Source organism: Malaclemys terrapin, chromosome 1 (genome assembly GCF_027887155.1).
Source record: "Malaclemys terrapin pileata isolate rMalTer1 chromosome 1, rMalTer1.hap1, whole genome shotgun sequence".
Classification (NCBI taxonomy): domain Eukaryota; kingdom Metazoa; phylum Chordata; order Testudines; family Emydidae; genus Malaclemys; species Malaclemys terrapin.
Genome location: NC_071505.1, coordinates 188,773,007 through 188,794,122, shown reverse-complemented (window position 1 = coordinate 188,794,122; position 21,116 = coordinate 188,773,007). Strand labels below are relative to the sequence as shown.

At 40.9% G+C, this 21,116-nt stretch overlaps 1 protein-coding gene across 16 annotated transcripts in view; it reads left to right on the top strand.

Annotated features, from left to right (window-relative positions):
* SYNJ1 (synaptojanin 1) overlaps positions 1-21,116 on the top strand; it is a 106,807-nt gene continuing 85,691 nt past the window's right edge. For 11 of the 16 annotated variants that reach the window (XM_054048168.1, XM_054048214.1, XM_054048176.1 and 8 more), the window contains exons 1-2: positions 1-69; positions 1,567-1,712. In XM_054048168.1, coding sequence (XP_053904143.1) covers positions 1,589-1,712 — 124 coding nt within the window. In that variant the 5' untranslated portion in view covers positions 1-69; positions 1,567-1,588. Of the gene's footprint in view, positions 70-170; positions 255-553; positions 617-1,566; positions 1,713-21,116 lie in introns of those variants that run through there. The other 5 variants (XM_054048232.1, XM_054048222.1, XM_054048155.1 and 2 more) reach the window with 4 other exon arrangements.

Below are 21,116 nucleotides of genomic sequence, written 5' to 3'. Positions count from 1 at the left end.
TGAGGTAGCCGCTGTCGCCGGCAGCAGCTGCAGTAGCAGGAGGCGCCCCTGGAGGTGGCGGCGTAGCCGGTGAGGGGCCGGGGCCTGCGGGGGACGGGGACGGTGTCACTGCGGCCCGGGGCAGGGGGGAGGCTGCGCTGCTCTGCTCTGCTCAGCACCGGGTGCGACCGGCGCGGGGCTCAGGGAAGCGGCGCCGCAGCAGCTGCACAAGATGGTGGATCATTGAGAATCAGCGGCACCCACACGGCCTGTCGGTCTGTCCGTCCGTCTGGGGGGGGGGGGAGGTGTTTGGGTTTGTCTGTCCGTCCCCAGGGGAGGGGCAGGGCCGCTTGTCTCCCAGCTCTCGGGTTTGCTTGTCCCTGCCTTGGGGGGGCTTCTGCGCCCTTCCCCCCCCCCCCCCCGCGTGAGCTGTTCACCACGCACGGCCCCCGGGCATTATCCCAGGGAGCCCCGAGGGAGCCGCGCCCGGGGTGACCTCGCCCGTGTCTCGCCCTTCCCCTCCCCGCCGCTCCGGCGCTGCAGTTCGTCCTCTGCGGCGTCTGGCCCTAGGCGGGGAATAATCCGAGCATGGCAGAGCGCTCTGTGCCCGCTGCGCCCCCTCCCCGTGAGGAGACAGGTAAATATCGGGCCCTTTCTAGAGAAGGGAATTGAGAAATGGAGAGGCTCAGGCCGTATTGCTAGGATAAAAGGTAACCCAGATGTTTTAAAAAGGCCTTGCCCTTGTTACTAACAACACGTTAGATTGCTATAATAGTGTTCTTTATTTTACTTGCTTTTCCTCTTTTGTACTTTTCCCCCTATCCTTTTTGTTTTTATTGTTTTGTGTGATTAAAATTAGCCAAATGACTCTGAGTTCATTTTTATTTATAGTCTCCTTAGGGAGTCTTATCTTCTGGTTTCTAGTCAATTTCACTAGCCTAGTGTTGTAATGATTGAGAGGAAGGTTTAAATCCAAACAAACCACAACAAAAACCTGTATCCATTAAAAGGACAGTAGTACCAAAAACATTTCTGTCACTACTAAGTTTTGTAAAAATAAACAGCTTTTGGGCTTAAACTATTGACAGTGTCCCTTTGGTCAGAGTCACTAATATGTTCCATTTTTACCTAGCTCTATCTGGGCTTCCAGTCACCTACTTTCATCATTAGGTAGCTGTCACTCTTTTTGCTCAGTGTGATCTGTTTGTCAATGACTCTCTCTCATCCAAGAAATCATAATCTGTTAACAAACTATTTCACAAACATTATTTAACTTGGTGAAATTTGCAAATGAGCTCTTTTAAAAGTTGCTTATTTAAGTGCGTATGTTCTAAAAACCAACTCACTGTAATGCTTGTCTATAAATATCCCTTGAATACATTTTTCTAAGCAAACTGAGCTTTATCCTAAATCATTCAGCCCTTGTGTGGGTTCTGTCTGTCTTCCTCATGACATGTCATGTCTTCACCCAACCCCCAATTAGATACTCTCTTAAAATACCTGAGTGAGGATAAGAATTGGGGCTGCTTTGCAGTGAGAACCCTGAAGGTACAGAAGCTTTCACTAACATAGTCTTGTTTTGGACAGGGCTGCCTCTGATAAAGGAAAAATGGCTTTCAGCAAAGGATATCGGGTCTACCACAAACTGGATCCACCTCCATTCAGTGTGATAGTGGAAACCAGAAATAAGGAAGAGTGCCTCTTGTTTGAGTCTGGAGCTGTGGCTGTCCTCTGTAAGTCAATATGTTTTATTAAGTACAATGTGAAAAGTTGACTGACATGAAAATGCATTCTATCAACTATATTTTTATTTATATTTATTGTTACTTAACTTACAGAAGATGAAGATGACTTGTTACATCACTTAGTCTGTTCTTTTCCCGGTGTTAGATTATTCTCTTTTACACAGTAACTAGTGTTCAGTCTACTTTAAAATGAGTAAAATGGCAAGGTTTTTCTACCTGCTTAAGAGAGAATTCTACAGTTTAAATGACTTTACTGTCAAAGTTTGTGTTGCCTGACATTTTATCCTACATTTTTCCTGTATTTATTTAATTCCATTACTCCTAGTTATATTTTGTTCATCTTAATACAAATTCCTCTTCCTCTGTGAGTGCCATGCAGTTATTTTTCCAACTAATCAACTGTATTTCCTCACAAAAATTCCATATTTCTCATTTCTGTTTTCTAAATTTATTTGTTATCTCTGATGGTTTTCATTTCTTAATCTTCAGTTTTGTTTGTATTATTGTTTTGTCTTGTTACTTTCTATAATAATATATTGTCCATTTCCATTTCTGAGGCCTGTTAAGAAATCACAAACATGCATATATGCAGTACATCTTAGATTACCAGTAAGTAAAAATTTTTTGAAGAAAGGTATTTTTACATAGCAGTCACTTCTATAAATATTCAGTGAAGACTATATAAAATGATTAGTGTAATTTTCACATGAAAATATTCACTGATTGTTTTTGAATCATTTAATCTCTCATGAGCATTTGGCATCTGCAGAGTGACATTTGATAGATGCAGTTGTAGGTCTATAAGCCATTTCAAGGCCTCTTCTGTGGTGTGGTGGGTATCATCCAATTCACCTTTGAATCCATGTTTGGGGTGCTGAATTATGATGTGTTTGATGGTTTGGATGTTCTCACCGCAGTTGCATGAAAATGAGTCTTTGATTTTACACTTGTGCATCAAGTAGTTGTATCTTCCATGGTTTGTTCAGGTGAAGCTCAATGTGGTCCAAAGTCTGCGTGGCAGGTTGAAACCGGGAGGGCTTGTTGGGTCATTAACAATAAGCTTGGTTGGAATGGTAGATGGGGTCCAGATGCTTTGCCGTTTCTAGGCCGCATCCATAGACATGAGATGGTCATAAGTTTTCATGATTTCAGGCATTGTTGGGGTATGTTGTTCTCCATAATCTGCAAGATGGGAAGGTCTGGGTAGTTTTTGGTGCATTTAAGTTCTTGTGCTGTGGCTATATCTTGATGGATAACTGGAGATTTGATGTTTGCTAAATTGAAAGCCATGGTAGAGGTGTAGAGTTCCCGTGATGATTCGGCTGCCTATCCACAAGTTTGGTATGGAAGCGTCTCGTCCACGCCGGTGCACAGTACTCTGCAACTGAGTATGCCAGGACCAAAGCCAATGTTTGTAGCACAAGGGCAGTTGATCCCCAGCTTGTTCCCACTAACTTCTGAATAATGTTTGTGAGTCTTTGCTTTAGAGGCTACTTTTTAACGGTAGTCATGAAAGGTGAGTGTGTGGTTAAGAATGACATTGAGATATGTTTGCTTTGGGTCATAATGCACAGTTTCACCACAAAACTCAACAGTTAGTATTTTGTGTGATGTTGTCAAGGTAGAAAGAAGAGACTACCTATTTGCTCGCATTTGGTCTCAGCTGCAAGTTGCCTCCATGATCTTAAGGTCAGATGTAAGGGTCACTTCAAATTCTTTAAAGCTATGGGCCTGAATTGCGAATGCCAAATCATCAGAATACACAAACTTCTGCGCTATCATTTCAGGCATATCGCTCATGTATACATTGAAGAGTGTTGGAGCAAGTACAGAGCCTTGTGATAACCCATTATTCAAAGTGAGCATCTTACTGGCTTGACTTCTGAGGGGTATACTGAGGTGTTCAGCAGCCTGAAAATCTGCACACAGGGGATCTCTTTGGCCAGCTTCAGTAGCAGACGACCCTTCCAGACTGTCATATCCTGCTGACAGATGGATGAAAGCAGTACTGGTCTTTGAGTTTTCATTGGTATATAGCTTTGATGTTTATAGTGAGGGCCAGGACCTGGTCACCGCAACTTCTGTGTGGTCCAGCTTGCTGCTTGAGTTGGTTTGCAACCAGTTGGGCCTGATTTGGTTTAGAATCCTATCTAATCACATCACCGTGTAGGTGATCCTCAAGAGGGAGATTAACCTGTAACTAGAAGGGTGATCTGCAGGTCTTCCAGACTTTAGGAGTGCAATAAGCTTGGCTTTTCTCCACACACGGGGATTTCACTGGTCTTCAGGATGTTGGTGAAAAGTTGTATCAGCTATTTCCATGCCAGTGGACTCAGGATGGACACCATCTTTCCCTGCTGCTTTTCCCAATTTCTTGCATCAATCTTCTTACCTGTGAATGGTCCAGACCATTGGAATGCTGGAGGGCATGTGGATGTCTCCTGCTAAAGTCAATGCTGGACTTGTCTGCGATACTGTTTGTTCACTGGCTGTTTTGATGTCCACAAAACTTTAGGAGTGAGAGCATTGGCTTTCATCTGCAACCTAGTGGCATGTGAGGATTTGCAGCCTCAGCAAGTTCTAGGCATGTCTGCTCAAGTATGTGAAGTTTAGACCTACGCATTCAAGCCACCGTTTCTGCCTTGCTGGATCCAGTGATGCCAGGAGGACCTTTCAAATTTCTAGGTCTCTAGAATCATCATATTTGTGGAGGAGTTTGTGTTGCTCTGTACCTCTGGGGAACACCCTGTACCCCCATGTTCATCCCTATAATATGGTTGTGTGGTATCCAATGCAAAGTTTGTCATATTGAGTGTCTTTGGAAGGCTCATGATGCACTGAGCATTGTTGTTATAGTTTGTAATTTTATGTATATAGTTATGAGACTGAAAATGTGTCCTCATGGCTTAAAACATGCGCAGGCAAAAACTCTCCAGGAGCAGAGGCCCAGGAAAAACTCTCCAGGAGCAGAGGGGCAGGTCACGCCTCATCAGGGCCATGTATGGGACAAGCCCAGCCTCACAGGAACAAAGGACATGGCCTAGGCAGCAACAAAGGATCTATTGGACTCTCGAGTGAGTCACCCCCCTTCCCTTAGTCAGTTTGGGACTACAACGAGGTAATGCTTACCTGACTCTGAAAGAGGGTTGGGGGGCAAAGCCAAGAGGGAAGAAAAGACATGATAAAAAGGAGAGAAATTTGCCATGCGCGCGTGCTCTCTCTTTCTCTCTTGCTCTCTCCCACATCGATCTACAGACACCACCACCAAGTGACTGAAGAGCTGATCAAATGGGAGAGCCTGGCTGAAGCACAGACAGCCAGTCTGTGGTGAGAAGCATTTAAGTTTGTAAACTGAAACTGTTAAGATCAGCTTAGAATGCGTTTTGCTTTTATTATTTGACCAAATCTGACTTGTTGAGCTTTGACTTATAATCACTTAAAATCTATCTTTGTAGTTAATAAATTTGTTTGTTTATTCTACCTGAAGCAGTGCATTTGGTTTGAAGCTGTCAGAGACTCCCCTTGGGATAACAAGCCTGGTACATATCCATTTCTTTGTTAAATTGACAAACTCTTATAAGCGTGCAGCGTCCAGCGGTCATAACTGGACGCTGCAAGACAGAGGTTCCTGGGGTTGTGTCTGGGACCGGCGAGATTGGCTAGTGTCATTCGGTTGCACAATCCAAGCAGCAGCTGGCCAAGAGTGTCCACTCACGTAGCTGGGAGCAGCTTACGTGCTAGAGGCTGTGTGTGAACAGCCTGGGAGTGGGGGCTCTTACAGCAGAGCGGGGTAAGGCTGGCTTCCAGAGTCGAGGATTGGAGTGACCTAGCAGATCTCTGGTCCAGATAACACCGGGGGAACGTCACAGAGCTTTTGGCGCTCTGTACACTCCTTGCTGGGCTGCAATGATTTGAGTCCCTGGGGGATGTTCTTTGTGGTGGAGATTGAGTGCAATAAAACGGTCAAAAGTCTTTGGTATTGGGGAACTGTTGGAGATTGTGTTGTCCACGGTTATAGTAAAAGTGACCCAGTCTGCTTCTTTGACGTTCCAGCGCAGTGCTGGATTTGAGTAGAGAACTGGGATTTGAATGCCAATATGGTTCAGTATTGGTCTGTGCTGGCTGTTCTGGAATTCACTGAAGACCATCTGCGATACAGGTATTGGTGTGCCTGTATCATCTTTAGAGATGAATGACCGGTCAGGGCAATGTTGTCTACCCCATCTTGCAGAGGGGAAAGTGACGCACTGTTTTGCATCAAAAAGGAGGAGTATATCATTTGCCGACGTCCAGTGTGTCAGTTCTTCGCCTGCCATGCTGTTTGCTGCTTAGCCCCATTGCATGTGGTGACGATTAAAATTGCCCATAACTACAGCAGGGTTCTGTGCATTCTGCAGAGGTGGTTGAGGCCACTGTGCACCAGCCTCTTGCAGTGTCAAATTTAACTGTATTCATATTTGAATAATTACATAAAATGTACTAAACATAAAATAATTCATCCTTGCAGCAGTCCTTGTTGCCATTTTAAATTAAACTCCATACTTTCAAGCTTCCTATATGCTGAAGAAATGCTTAAATTAATTTAAGATTTGATTAAATAATTTCAAACTATCAAATCAGTACTTTATTACTGAGTAGCATTATAAATTCACAAACTTAAAATGTCACTATTTTTGCCATCTCCGGCAGACATCTCCATTGTGGTACAATGTGATTAGCCTTTTAGTGTTTTTCTCAGAAAGTGATTCCCTCTTGTCTGTAAGTAGATTTTTATATTTACTGAGCTTCTCTCTGTGTCTACAGAGCTGACAGGGAAGAGGACATAAGGTAGGGTAAGCTCTGCTCCTTTAGGCACTCATCCCTTCATAACCTTCCAGTAAGTGTAAAGATCCGGTGGGCTCACGTTGAGAGCTGCGCAGAAACACCAACCACTGTTCACACAGTTCTGGTGAGGGATGAGAGGTGGTTGCTTGTTGTGCTGATCAATGTTTTGTTGTGTAGCTAGGTTCTGCCTGGGACCTGCAACTCCTGACGTGAAACTGACACCACAAGGAACTGAGTTCTCAGAAACTGCCCTTAAATCCCAGATGCTGGCCCTTCTCCCTGAAAATGTACATTGCCTCATGGCCCTAGCCCCCTGAAACTTCCTCCCCGCGCATGTTGGTCTCTTACCTCCAGCAACTGCATGTAGCTCAGTTGTGCAGCCTGCCCTGCTCACCTGTCACTGCGGTCCTAGTGCTGGAAAGAGCCTGGATTCCATGTTGTTGTTTTGATTCTACAATTCAGTCCGTGTTCTCGTTAATGTGGATTTCATAGAGCCCTACAGTGGTAGAAAGTCCTCTTTTGCTCATTGCAGGCAACTGAAGAGTGGAGAGAGCCTCCCACTCACTCCCCTTGTTAATTCACTATAGAGGTGCTGGGAGGGAAGTCATCTTCCTGACCAGATAACTGCTGCTCTCTCTATAGTGCATAAATATTTCATGAGAACTCTTACTTTAAAAAATTGAAATGTATAGGTGCTTTTGTTTACTAAATGGGATATAATTATATAGCAGCTTCCAACAAAACTCTGAATGCAGGAGCTGTAGATATGCTGACATTTACTGCTAAAGTTCTGAGAGCAATGGTTTTCAACCTGTGGTTCACAGACCTCTGGGGGTCTGCAGACTGTCTAAGATTTCCAAAGTGTCTGCACCTCCTTCTGAAATTTTGTAGGGGTTCCCAAATGGAAAAAGGTTTAAAGCACTGTCTTAGAGCAGCAGCTCTCAACCAGGGGTCCACAGCTCTGGAGTTTTAATAATATGTTGGGGGTAGGGCCTCAGAAATAAAAAGGTTGAGAACCCATCTTGGGGAACCTTAGAGAGCATGTTTTGGGCTCCCTGCAGAGCAGTATAGGAGAGTGTGATAGCTTCATAGTAATGAATGACCTAGAAAATGAAACTGACTAGACACGCGGGACTGTTAAATGCACAAAGGAAATATGTTTTCTCTAATTTTTCAATGATAATAACTTGTTACAAGTAATACATAAGTTCAACACTTCAGACATATGACTCTTGAACTGCATTCCTTTTGTTGTGCAACAATAACTGTTCCAAACCATTCCCATTACCTGTTTCCCCTTTTACGTTTTCCCCTCGACTGTTTATTTGAATGTGTTGTCTTAAATCACACATTCAATGCAGAAACAACTTGCACTGAACATTACGCAGTCAGTGTATGAAATTTTAATGCTAGCATAGAGCGCCCAACTGAAAAGTTTCTGAGTCTTTTAAGGTTTTCTTCCTTTCCAAATGGGAGGGGGATAGGCTTCTGTTAAGATGGCATTTAAGGGGGTCCAGTAGGTTTGCATACCTTTCTTCTGGTCCAAGTTCAAATTTCAAAACCTGTGTCCTGGAAGATGCAGTGTACTGTGAGGCTGGTATTACTGGAGCTTGTAAATTTCTTCTAAGACTCAGTACATTTCATTTGAATGTGTAGTGTATCATTGACACTACATATGCCCAAGAGTTATGGTTGTTAATGGACTTGTGGAGAACATAAAACTGCATTTCCTACTTCTGTGCATTTTAAATCCAAGCCACAACCATGTATATATGTTTAATATATCATAAATTGGGATTATGAGGAAAAATACTTTTCTTACAATTTATTCTGCAGTGATGCCTGCTATGAATTCTACAAAAAGTTACTTTGTCTTCAGCACCCAGCAAAAGTATAGTGTGTGCTTTCTGTAGTTTGAGTTGATGCTGTAGTGGATTTAAATGTGCTTTTGATTTGGCTGCACCTGCTAGTTGTTTCGGCTACACTTTCCAGCTATTTAGGAAGCTTTTTCTGCAGACACTCTTGCAATGAAAGACTGTTCTTTCTTCTGTTTCCCTTGCTTGCACTGTGTGTGTAACATCTGGAGGCTTCTGGATTGGAATGGAGAGCTTTTGCTTATTCCTTCCTTGTGATTGGAGATTTGGAGTGGTAGTGCATTGCATAATTTCCCCCAAAGATAAAGAGAGCACAATTGCTGCTATTTCTGGGGGAAAAATATATATATATATATATATATATATATATATATATATATACATACATACATACATACATACATACATACCCACACATCAGCAGTTCCTCAAAATGTGTAAGAAGAAGGCTTCAAAAGAGAGAATAAAAAATGAAGGTTTAGGTCTGGAATTGGATTCTATTTCTCTTCTGTTTTCAGTTCAAGGCCAGATCCTCACCTCCAAAGCTTCAAAAGATTTTGATCCAGCAACTTTAGCGACCATCTCTATTCATGACTAGCCATGACAGCTACACTTTCCTTGGACAGAGCTGCTTGCAAAGCCCAGGACAAAGCACTTGAAAGATAAAACATTCTCAGTCAAGGGGGTCAACTGTAGAATGATTATCTGGAAGATATCAGACTAATTGATACTCTTCATATTATGCTGCAAGATGCTTCTTTTTGACAAAGCATTTGCACCATAACCAGGATAATAATTATAGATGACTTGTAGAAATTTTATTTTTCCAATAGATGTTCTGTTAATCAGGAAGGGAAGAAGAGTAGAAAACTCCTATAAGTAACTAATCATGCCGTTTTATTTTTGGAGGGAAGGGCTCAGATCTGTGTTGTACATTGTACAAAACATGAGGAAGAAAGATGGAGTTAGTTCTTCTTAAATTGAGACATAATTTCAAATTATTAGGACTCAAACAAGACTATTAAAATTATTTAATCGGGACAAGTGACCTAATGAAACAGGGATGACTCAAAGACAATAACTTCAGATTCAAAATCTATCTGGCAGCTCCATTAATCCAGATTCATTTTGTAGCTACAGTTTAGAGGGATTAAATTATAGATGCAGCCAAGAGGAAGAGAAATACTTAGCATTAATGGATTTTCCCCTCAGACTTGAGTGGAACTATTCAGAAAGGAAGAAAAATGTTTCTTTTGAGGGATGAATTAAATAAGTAATACAGGTGAGGAATCTGTGTACTGCGAAGCTATGGGTGACATAAATATATTTTTCCTGCAATTTTGAGTCCAGCAGAGGGCAACAAAAATGATTAGGGGGCTGGAGCACATGACTTATGAGGCGAGGCTGAGGGAACTGGGATTGTTTAGTCTGCAGAAGAGAAGAATGAGGGGGGATTTGATAGCTGTTTTCAACTACCTGAAAGGGGGTTTCAAAGGGGATGGATCTAGACTGTTCTCAGTGGTACCAGATGACAGAACAAGGAGTAATGGTCTCAAGTTGCAGTGGGGGAGGTTTAGGTTGGATATTAGGAAAAACTTTTTCACTAGGAGGGTGGTGAAGCACTGGAATGGGTTACCTCGGGAGGTGGTGGAATCTCCTTCCTTAGAGGTTTTTAAGGTCAGGCTTGACAAAGCCCTGGCTGGGATGATTTAGTTGGGAACTGGTCCTACTTTGAGCAGGGGGTTGGACTAGATGACCTCCTGAGGTCCCTTCCAACCCTGTTATTCTATGATACCCAACTCCCAATGGGCTCCAAACCCGAAATAAATCTATTTTACCCTATATAAAGCTTTTACAGGGTAAACTCATAAATTGTTCGCCCTCTGTGACACTGATAGAGAGGTATGCACAGCTGTTTGCCCCCCCTCAGGTATTAATACATACTCTGGGTTAATTAATAAAGGGTGATTTTGATTAAATACAAAAAGTAGGATTGAAGTGGTTCCCAGTAATAACAGAAGAACAAAGTGAATTACCAAGCAAAATAAAATAAAACACGCAAGTCTAAGTCTAATACAGTAAGAAAACTGAAAACAGATTAAAATCTCACCCTCAGATGTTTCAATAAGCTTCTATCACAGACTAGACGCCTTCCTAGTTTGGGCACAATCCTTTCCCCTGGTACAGTACTTGTTCCAGCTTAGGTGGTAGCTAGAGGATTTCAAATGACTGCAGCCTCCTTTGGTCTGTTCCACCCCCATATATATCTTTTGCACAAGGCGGGAATCCTTTGTCCCTCTCTTGGTTCCCGTCCTGCCTTCTAAATGGAAAAGCACCAGGTTAAAGATGGATTCCAGTTGAAGTGACATGATCACATGTCACTGTAAGACTTCATTACCCACTTGCCAGCACCCAGGTATACAGGAAGACTTACAAGTAAACAGAGCCATCTACAGTCAATTGTCCTGGTTAATGGGAGCCATCAAGATTCCAAACCACCATTAATGGCCCACACTTTGCATAAATACAATAGGCCCTCGGAGTTATATTTCATATTTCTAGTTTCAGATACAAGAATGATACATACATACAAATAAGATGACCACACTCAGTAGATTATAAGCTTTGTAATGATCCCTTACAAGAGACCTTTTGCATGAAGCATATTCCAGTTACATTATATTCACACTCATTAGCATATTTTCATAAAATCATATAGAGTGCAGTGTCATACTCTTTACGCCCAACAAATTGCATGGAAATAAGTTGTGTATTTGTAAACTGTAATATAGTAACTCCTAGCTTAATGTTGTAGTTATGTTCCTGAAAAATGTGACTTTAAGCAAAATGATGTTAAGCAAATCCAATTTCCCCCTAAGGTTAATGTGAATGGGGGGGGTTTAGGTTCCAGGGAAATATTTTTTTCACCAGACAAATTCACTCTCTCCCTAAAGAATGAATGAATATATATATATCATGTTTTAAACAATTTAATACTGTACACAGCAATGATGATTGTGAAGCTTGGTTGAGGTGGTGAAGTCAGAGGGTGGGATATTTACCAGGGAATGCCTTACTGCTAAACAATGAACTAGAACAGCTGAGCCCTCAAGGGTTAACATGTTGTTAATGTAGCCTCACAATCTACAAAGCAGCACAAATGGAGGGAGGGGAGACAGCATAGCAGACAGACACGCACCCTGTGTGTGTGAGAGAGAGAGAGAGATGCGTATTGCCCCTTTACGCTGACTCCACTCTAAGTTGAGCAAGTTGAGACAGCCCCTGCTGCCAGCATGCTCCCTCCGTCCTGAGCCCTGTTGTGTCCCCACCCTCCCCCGCTCTATGGAAATGGGGTAAGTGAGGGCAGTAGCAGGGGGGAGGAGGACACCCTGACATTAGCCCCCTTCTTCTCCTTCCCTCCCTCGCACAGCAAGCAGGAGGCTCCTGGGAGCAGCTCCAAGGCAGAGGGCAGGAGCAGCACACAGCAGTGGGGGGAGGGACATCTGAACTGCCGGCAATTGACAGCCTGCTGGGTGGCTGCTGCACAGGTAACTTAGGGGAGCGGGGAGCTGATGGGGGCTGCCGGTCCACCCTGATTCTAAGCCCCCACCAGCTAGCTCCAAAGGGCAGCTCTTTCTGCAAGCAGTGGACAAAACAGGCGGCTGCGAAACAACGTTATGTGGGAGCATTGTGCAACTTTAAGCATGTTCCCTAATTGATCAGCAACGAAACAATGTTAGCTGGGACGACTTTAAGTGAGGAGTTGCTGTAGGCTGTTCTGTGGGCCCAGTGGCCTATTGCGTAGCACACATGATATCCAGCCCCTTGGTTCCCTGACCAGGTGGTTGTGGTTCCTGATCTTTGGCCAGGAATCTTCTGGTGTCCACTTGCATCTGGGCTTCAGCTCTTAAGGGGAAGTGGTAAGGAGACCCTGGCCCTCGCTCTCTAATGCGGCCCAGCCCAAGACCCTGTGTGGAGCAACTACGGCAGGGTTCTTCCAGCAGAGTCGAAGTTTACTGCCCTGAGCTATTTCCTACTTATGTCCCTTCAGTTTGGGGTAGTCCATACAGTCTGTAGAATAATATAAACTTGTTTAAAAGTCTAGAAGGAGGTGAGGCAAACCAGTTGAAAGTCTCTGGGTGAAGATGAAAGCCAGATGAGGGTGGAAAACAGAGGTGGCATGATGGTAAGGGTCTACTATAACCCACCAAATCAGGAGAAGGAGGTGGATGAGGCATTTCTAAAACAAATAATAGAAATATCCCAAATAAGAGTCACCCATCACTACCAGGTCTCTTAACTACCCAGACATCTGTTGGTTTATAGGGTGACCAGAAGTCCTGATTTTATAGGGACAGTCCCAATTTTGGGGGCTTTTTCTTATATAGGCACCTATTACTCCCCATCCCTGTCCTGATTTTTTTACACTTGCTATCTGGTCACCCTAGTTGGTTAGGTAATACCGCAAAACACAGTCTCCAATACATTCAAAGAATGTATTGGGGACAACTTTTTGTATCAGAAGAAACAGCAAGGAGTCCTGGTGGCAAAGCTTATGCCCAAATAAATTCGTTAGTCTCTAAGGTGCCACAAGGACTCCTCGTTGTTTTTGCTGATACAGACTAACACGGCTACCACTCTGAAACTTGTATCAGAAGGTAGAAGAATAACCAGGGGGCCGGTCATTTTACACTTGATTCTGACTAACCAGGGAGGAATTGGTTGCAAAATTGAACGTAGGATGCAATTTGGATGAAAATGATGGATTTCATGATTCTAAGGAAAGGAAAGTGTGAGAGCAGCAAAATAAAGACAAACTTTTTTTTTTTAAAAAGGCAGACTTTAAGAAGCTCAGAGAACTGGTAGGTAAGATTCAATGGAAGAAAATCTAAGGGAAAAAGTAGTTCAGGACAGCTAGCAGTTTCTCAAAAAGACCATATTAAAGGTACCACAGCAAACTATCCTGATTCATAGGAAAGATAGGAGGAATAGTAACAGGCCAATATGGCTCTACCTGAAGCTCTTTAATGGCGGGAAGATCAAAAGGGAATCCCACAAAAATTGGAAATATAGACAAATTGCTAAGGAGGAGTACAAAAGAATAGCGCAAGCATGTAGGGACCAAATCAGAAAAGCTAACAGAGAATGAGTTACACCTAGCAAGGGACATAAAAAAGCAATAAGAGGTTCTGTAAATACATTAGGAGCAAGAGGAAAAATTAATGAAGGTGTAGGTCCACTACTTAATGGGAAAAGGAGCGCTAACAACAACAAATCTCAAAAAGGCTGAGGTGTTTAATGTCCTTTTTGCTTCAGTCTTCACTAAAAAGGTTAATTGTGACCAGATGCTTAACACAATTAATATTAACAAGGGGGAAGGAACACAGGCCAGCACAGGGAAAGAACAGGTTAAAGTTATATGAATTCAAGTCAGGGCCCTGTAGCAATCACCCTAGGTACTTAAGGAACTAGCTGAAGCAATCTTGGAACTGTTAGCAGGTATGGTAGAGAACCCATGGCAAGGTAAGGTTCCAGAGAACTGGAGAAGGGCGAACCTAGTACCTAGCTTTAAAAAGCAGAACAATGAGGACTTGGGGAATTATAGACCATTCAGTCCTGGTTGGTACTTGGAATGATACTGGAACAAATTATTAAACAATCAGTTTGTAAGTAACTAGTGGATAATAGGGTAATAAGTAATAACCAGCATGGATTTGTCAAGAACAAATAATGCCAAACCAAATTAATTTCCTTGTTTGACAGGGTTACTTACCTAGTGGATGGGGGGGAAGCAGTAGATATGATGTATCTTGATTTAGTAAGATTTTAATTTGACACAGTCCCACATGACATTCTCCTAAACAATCTAGGAAAATGTGGTTTAGATTACTTTACTATAAAGTGGGTGCATAACTGGGTGAAAGACCATACTCAAAGTGTAGTTATCAATGGCTTGCTGTCAAACTGGGAGGAAATGTCTAATGGGGTCCTGGATTTGGTATTAGTCAACTTTTTTGTTAATGATCTGTTTAGTGGTGTTGAAAGTACGTTTATGTAACCTGCGAATGACACAAAACTGGGAGGGGGTTGCAAACACTTCGGAGCACAAGATTAAAATTCAAAACAACCTTGATAAATCTGAAATCAACAAGATGAAATTCAGTAAAGACAAGTGCAAAGTACTACCCTTGGGAAGAAAAAATCAAATGCACAAATACAAAATCAGGAATAACTGGTTAGGCAGCAGTCTAGCTGAAAAGAATCTGAGGGTGATAGTGGATCACAAATTGACCAAGTCAGCAATTTGAAGCAGTTGCAAAAAAGGTAATATTCTGGGGTGTATTAACAGGAGTGTCATTATGTAAGACACGGGAGGTAATTGTTCTACTCTACTTGGTGCTGGTAAAGCCTGAGCTGGAGTATTGTCCAATTTTGGGCACCACACTTTAAGAAAGGTGTGGTCAAATTGGAGAGAGTCCAGAGGAGAGCAACAGAAATGATAAAAGGTTTAGAAAACCTGACCTATGAGGAAAAGTTAAAAAAACTGGGTATGTTTAGTCTTGAAAAAAGAACAACGAGGCGGTGCGGTAAATCTTCAAATATGTTAAGGGATGTTATAAAGAGGACAGTGATGAATTATTCTCCATATCCACTGAAGGCAGGACAAGAAGTAATCAGCTTAATCTGCAGCATGGGAGGTTTAGTTTACCTATTATGAAGCCTATAGAACTAACCTACTTGCTTGCATATATATAATATATAGTTTAAGTATTTGGTTTATTGTAATAGGTTTATAAATTTATATTTGTAAATTCTGTGAAGCCTAATTCGGGACAAAAACTTTTATCTTCTAATCAAACAAATTGGCAAGCCTAAAACCCATGCTATTAATATGATCATTATTATTAATATTATTAATTAAAAAAAATAAAATTAACTTAATAAATGAAATTCCCGTATTATCCACATTAATATTAGTACATCCTAAATCGGTCTAGAGACTGGCAAGTCAGCTACGAGTCTCAAAAAGTGTATGACAGAAATTTTCAGGGATTCCACGCATCCTTAAACCCCTGAGAATCTCACCTAAAACATAAGTAAAAAGTTAAAGCTACAGAGAGTTGAAGAGCAAGATTGCGTGTTTTATTCACTCTTAAGAACGCAAAAACCTAATTTCCTGTGGCTGCGGCTTGGCAGAAAGCCCAGTATTTCCTCTTCTGTATTGTGGTTTAGCTTAAAGTTTTACTCATAAGGTCTAAAATTTAATCTTGCAAGATAAAGTAACAGTGTTTGCTATTTAATGTGATACGCGCATTTAAGGGGCTTTGCTGGAGGTGGAAGTTGTAACGAATGGTACCAATAAAATATAAGCAGTAGCATTGGGCCCAATAACCCACACCAAGTGGTGGCGGGGAAGTTAATAAATCTATGTATTAATTGCCGCCAAAAGGCCGCAATAACTCAGAACTTGTACAGTTCTTCAGTCCCCACAACTCTCCAAGGCTACACCTCTAATCCATCTGCCTCCGCTCCCCAGCTGTTTGGCAGGTCCCAACCACAAAAAAAAAAAAGAAAAAAAGAAAAAAAAAAAACCTCTCGATCAGCTACAAGCCATCGGGGGGTGGGGGGGAAGAAAACGCTCCTCCACCCCTCTATCATTTACTTAAAACGTATTAAACTAGGTGTAAAACTGGTTTGGGGTATTGTTTCCTGTTGTTTCTGTAAAGAAACGTTTTCAGTTACAAAGTAAAACAGCAACAGAGGGTCCTGTGGCACCTTTAAGACTAACAGAACCTCACTTCCGTTCTTACCCACGAAAGCTTATGCTCCCAATACTTCTGTTAGTCTTAAAGGTGCCACAGGACCCTCTGTTGCTTTTTACAGATTCAGACTAACACGGCTACCCCTCTGAAAGTAAAACAGCAAAGGGTTCATTATAGTTTTATTACATAAGCTAGTAAACTGTTAAAATTCAATAAGTTCTATGTTACATGTTAAGGTAAGTAAAGTAAGGGCAAAAGTAAAGTCTGTTAAAGTTACCAGCAGTATGGTTTTAAAAAACGTTGCCAAAAAATGCATTCAAAAACATAAAAAAGGTTTAGAACAGCTAAAAAATAGCTGTTGATAAAATAATCTCTAAGTATTGTAACCCAGGGGGTTTTGTAAGTAATGTATTTAATGTAAAAACAAAGCACAAAAAAAGCTAAACTGGTTTAAAAAAAAAAAAGCTGTTAAATGTCTGCTCGTAGCTTGTAGTTCGCTTTTAAAAAAAAAAAAAAAAAAGTATCCAATAAAATTTACTAAGCAACACACAAAAGCAGTATCCCAGCTAAAACAGGCCATTGTTAATCACTCCAAATCCTAAAATACCCTACAGTGAAACCCTGCTATAACGCAATAATTGGGGTCCAAAAAATTCGATCGTGCTAAATGCGGGGTCGCTTTATACCAGGGTTATGAAAATTTACCATTTCAAGCCGGTCAGTTTAATCTTGTAAAAAAAAAAAAAAAAAAAAACAGTTATCCCAGCGTGTTTTAAACAGAAAAGTAGTAATTTAATTACATGTACATAAAAGAAATGTGAAATCGACTATACTAATCATTGCGCAGAGTGCAAAGTCAATCTGGTTGCATGACTCCATAATTTTAAATTTCATCACTTCTTAAAAAAGCTATCTAGTGTGGTTTGCTTATTTGTCGCGGACTGTTGGCTTCTAGTAAAGTCAAGTATGCTTCTGAGTTGGAGGATTTTGACGCTGTCCACGTCTTGAGTTTCCAGCCACCGCAAACTGGCTTCTAGGTGCTTTACTGCCTCGGACACTTTTGGTGGGGGAGTTGAGGTGCCGTCGTTGTTGTCATTAGCGCCACTGGTTTCGGGCTCTAGTGGTGCAGCTTCATTCTTCCCACTGACATTTGCAACATTGTCGTCATCTGTTCATATATGGGGCAGATGTCATCTTCTGAAAACCAGTTGATATCATGATGACTGTACTCATATTCTCTGAGTGCTTCTTTGGCTAAACACACGTCATCTTCAATGAATCTTGTAAATTCAGGCTCGTCATTACACATTGTGTGTAAATGGTGGAAAAGCTGGACCAAGACCCTTTATCCAGCATTGTTCAATGCAACGTGCAGAGATAGCATCCCAGGCTTTCCCGCCGAGGTGACAGACTTTTTTCAAGTTGAGTGATGCTAGTGATGTGTCGACGGAGTAGTTGTTTTCCGCTACCGTCCGCTTGATCATTTCGCGACGATAGTTTTGCTTAAATACCGATATGATGCCTTGGTCCAGTAGCTGGATTTCTGAAGTAGTATTCTTAGATACTTTAATATCTAAGAGAGATAAGAGACTTTAATCTTGCCGTCACGACTGACAAGATTTTCCGCTGAGGGGTGGGTAGGGCAATTATCCAGCAGGAGGATAGCTTTTTCCTCCTGCTTGAGTTTTCACAAATGAGCCCGAATGGCTGGCACAAAAGTTTTATGGAACCAGTCTTTAAATATGGAGCTATTATCCATGCATTCTTGCTGTTGGTGTATTCAAAGGGAATGGCCTTCATATTAACATGATGAAAACATCTGGGAGACCTCGCTTTTCTGATCATCAGAGGTCTGACTTGGTGGCTGCCAGACTTGTTGACGCAAAACAAGAGAGTGACTCGGTCCTTCCTCTGCTTAAAGCCTTCTCGTTTGTGACCATCAGTCCTGATTGCAAAGGTGCGATTGGGTAACATTTTAGAGCATAAATCAGTCTTGTCGCAGTTGTAAACTTGATCAGCTGTGTAGCAACTTTCCTCCAGCAACTTTTTAAGCTCAATTGGGTTGGAATTGGCAGCCTCTTTATCAGCTGAGCGGATTTCCCCAGACAAAAGAACTTGGCTTATAGTGTCTAGCCAGACATTACTCGACTTAAATTTGGATTCATTTCCATTGATAAGGTGATCAAATTTCTCTGCTTGAGCTTTCAGAATAGGGCCAGAAATGGGAACTTCTTCTGAGTGAGCCTGGACAAACCATTGATACAAGGCTGAATCTAGGCTTTCGTCATTAGCAAACTTGACCTTTTTACGCTGTAAACCAGTTTCCTCTTCAAGAATGCAGGGTAGGCTTCGGAGCTTTTCTTCTTTTTTCCACCCTCGCAGAGTGGATTCGCGAATTCCTAGATCTCTAGCAAGCTGAGTTTGTTGTTTGCCCTTCTTTAGTTGATCCAGGGCATACAGTTTCTCTTGGGCAGAAAACGACTTGTGTTTGTGAACTGGCGTATCCATAACGGTAAAATATTTTTAAAAATATAGGAAATTAATAACAAATTTATAGGTAAACACCATACACATGTACAACCCGAGAACTAAGTGCAATGGGCCTGCAATGGCCACGAGTCACTTTATCCTATAAGACCGGAAGAACGCGGTTTATTTATAGATGTTGTAAAAAAAAGTATTCCGGCAAAATGTGAACAGTATTGTAGCCTTAAAGGGGAGCCAACTTATGATCGCGTTATATCTGAATTCGCGTTATCGCGGGGCGCGTTATTGCAAGGTTTGACTGTATTATCTAAAGTTAGTGGTAAGTATTAATGCGTTAGCGGCTGTGGCTTCACAAAAATGGCATAAAAAAAAATCAAACCTGTGGCCTGTGCCTCAAGTTTAATGTCATCAATTAAACTTAAGTATAACAATTATAAAAAGTACCTATTGGCAACCAGTTGGGCCATACAACACTTTTCTAATTGGCCTCAGTCCAATCATATTACACTGCTCGCACACTCCCTTTCAGGTCTTACTGTCCAATAGGGTAAAAAATGGGCAAGTCTCAAATGCTCGCCTAGCCCACGGGGCATTACTGCTGCAAAAACAAACAATATTGCAGTGAAACCTATTAAAACACCATCTTTGTTACCAACTCCCCTACTATACCAAGGGAAGCCACATATGTGTCCCAATCTTAATCAATTAAATCTAAAAAAAAAACAAAGAACAAAAGCCTTTCCAACCATTAATCCAAAAAACAGTTTCTGTTAATAGGTATCATTTCTTTGTTGTTGGTTCTAGTCATTACCATCAAGGTAAACCTCATACCAAATTTAATAAAAATGCAAAAATCAAATAAAAACATAGTAAAAGTAATCTTAAAGATTTCCAAAACCAAAAAAAAAGGGTCGCTAACAGTAAATCCTTTGTACAAAAAATATGCGCCATTAAAATCTCAGGTGTATAAAGGTCCTTAAATGACTTTGCAGATTAACTTTGTAGGTCCTTTGCCAAGAACTCAAAGAGGTAACCAATACCTATTAGTGGTCAATCCTTTTTCAAAGTGGGTAAAGACATTTCCTCTTAAGGCCAATACTGCAAAAGCCACCGCCAAGGTCTTAATAAAGCAAGTCTTCTCTCAATAAAAAATCCCTGCAAAGGTAAAATCAAACCAAAAATCACATTTAATTGAAGAGTTCTTTAGGAGCTATCTTAAATTAATAAAAGTCCCGCAAAAACTACACATCCCGTACAAACCACAGTCATTAAAAATGGTAAAATAAACCAATCAAACAATAAAACTAATGTTAAAAAAAACTAGTTAATGCCAATAAACATCACTAAAACACTCTCATGCCTCTAATTTTAATGGCATTAAAAGCAACACCGGCTGCATCTACTAATAAAATACCCTATAAAGAAATAACAGGCCAACCAATGCAATTACCAAAACATTTAATTTGGCACACTAGTGGCAGTCAATTTAAAAAAAATAAAAATAAATACCTACCTGCAAAATCTGCAAAAACATTTAAATCAAATCCACTTGCAGGTAACAGCCAAATTAAAAAAATCCAAACAAAAGGCAAAGGCTTACTTAAAAAAACCCTAATAATAATAATAATAATAATTAATAAATCCCTAAGTTTAAAAACAAGTAATGTTGTTGTATAAATCACCGAAACATGGGCAGTGTAAGCAATAAATCGAATCTTTCCGAATCACCGATAAACTCAGTTCAGCAGTATAAAATTAAAATAACAAAAGGCATGTGCAATAAAAACAAAATCTATCATACTAATCCGCAATCTCCTCCTCAAAAAGTAAGTAAACAGCATCCAACAAAATCGCAACAACTAAAGCCCAGCAAATTGCAACCATAAAATAAACATTAATATTTCTAATTTACTACCTTATTGTTGCTCTAAGGGTAAAACTATCCCAAAATCACAAATTTAAAACTAAACTGTTACAGTCCCATAAAACCAAACAACATGGTCGTGCTCAATTGCCTGAGCACGTAAAACAAAACATACTAACACAAAAAAACCAAACTATTATACTCAACCCAAAACTTATACACAAAAAAAGCAATTTACTGTTTATAATATGCATAACATAACCAACTGTTTAATAATACCCAATGTAAAATTAATCAGCTAATCATTTTAAACAATAAGCACAAAAATCAACATTAAAAAAATATGCTCTGCATATGAAAAATATGTCGTTAATGCAATCACTAATGCATTACAATACTTAAAATTAAAAAAGGTTCCTAACGTAATTAAAAATAAGCAACTATTAAGTTGGTACTGTCCCAAGTGTTTTCAAAAGCTTAAAAAAACAACCCAATCCACATGTTTAAATTCATGCCAGCATTTGTCAGTGGGTACTATAAAAAAATAAAATCTGTAACACCTCACCCCAACCAAAACAGT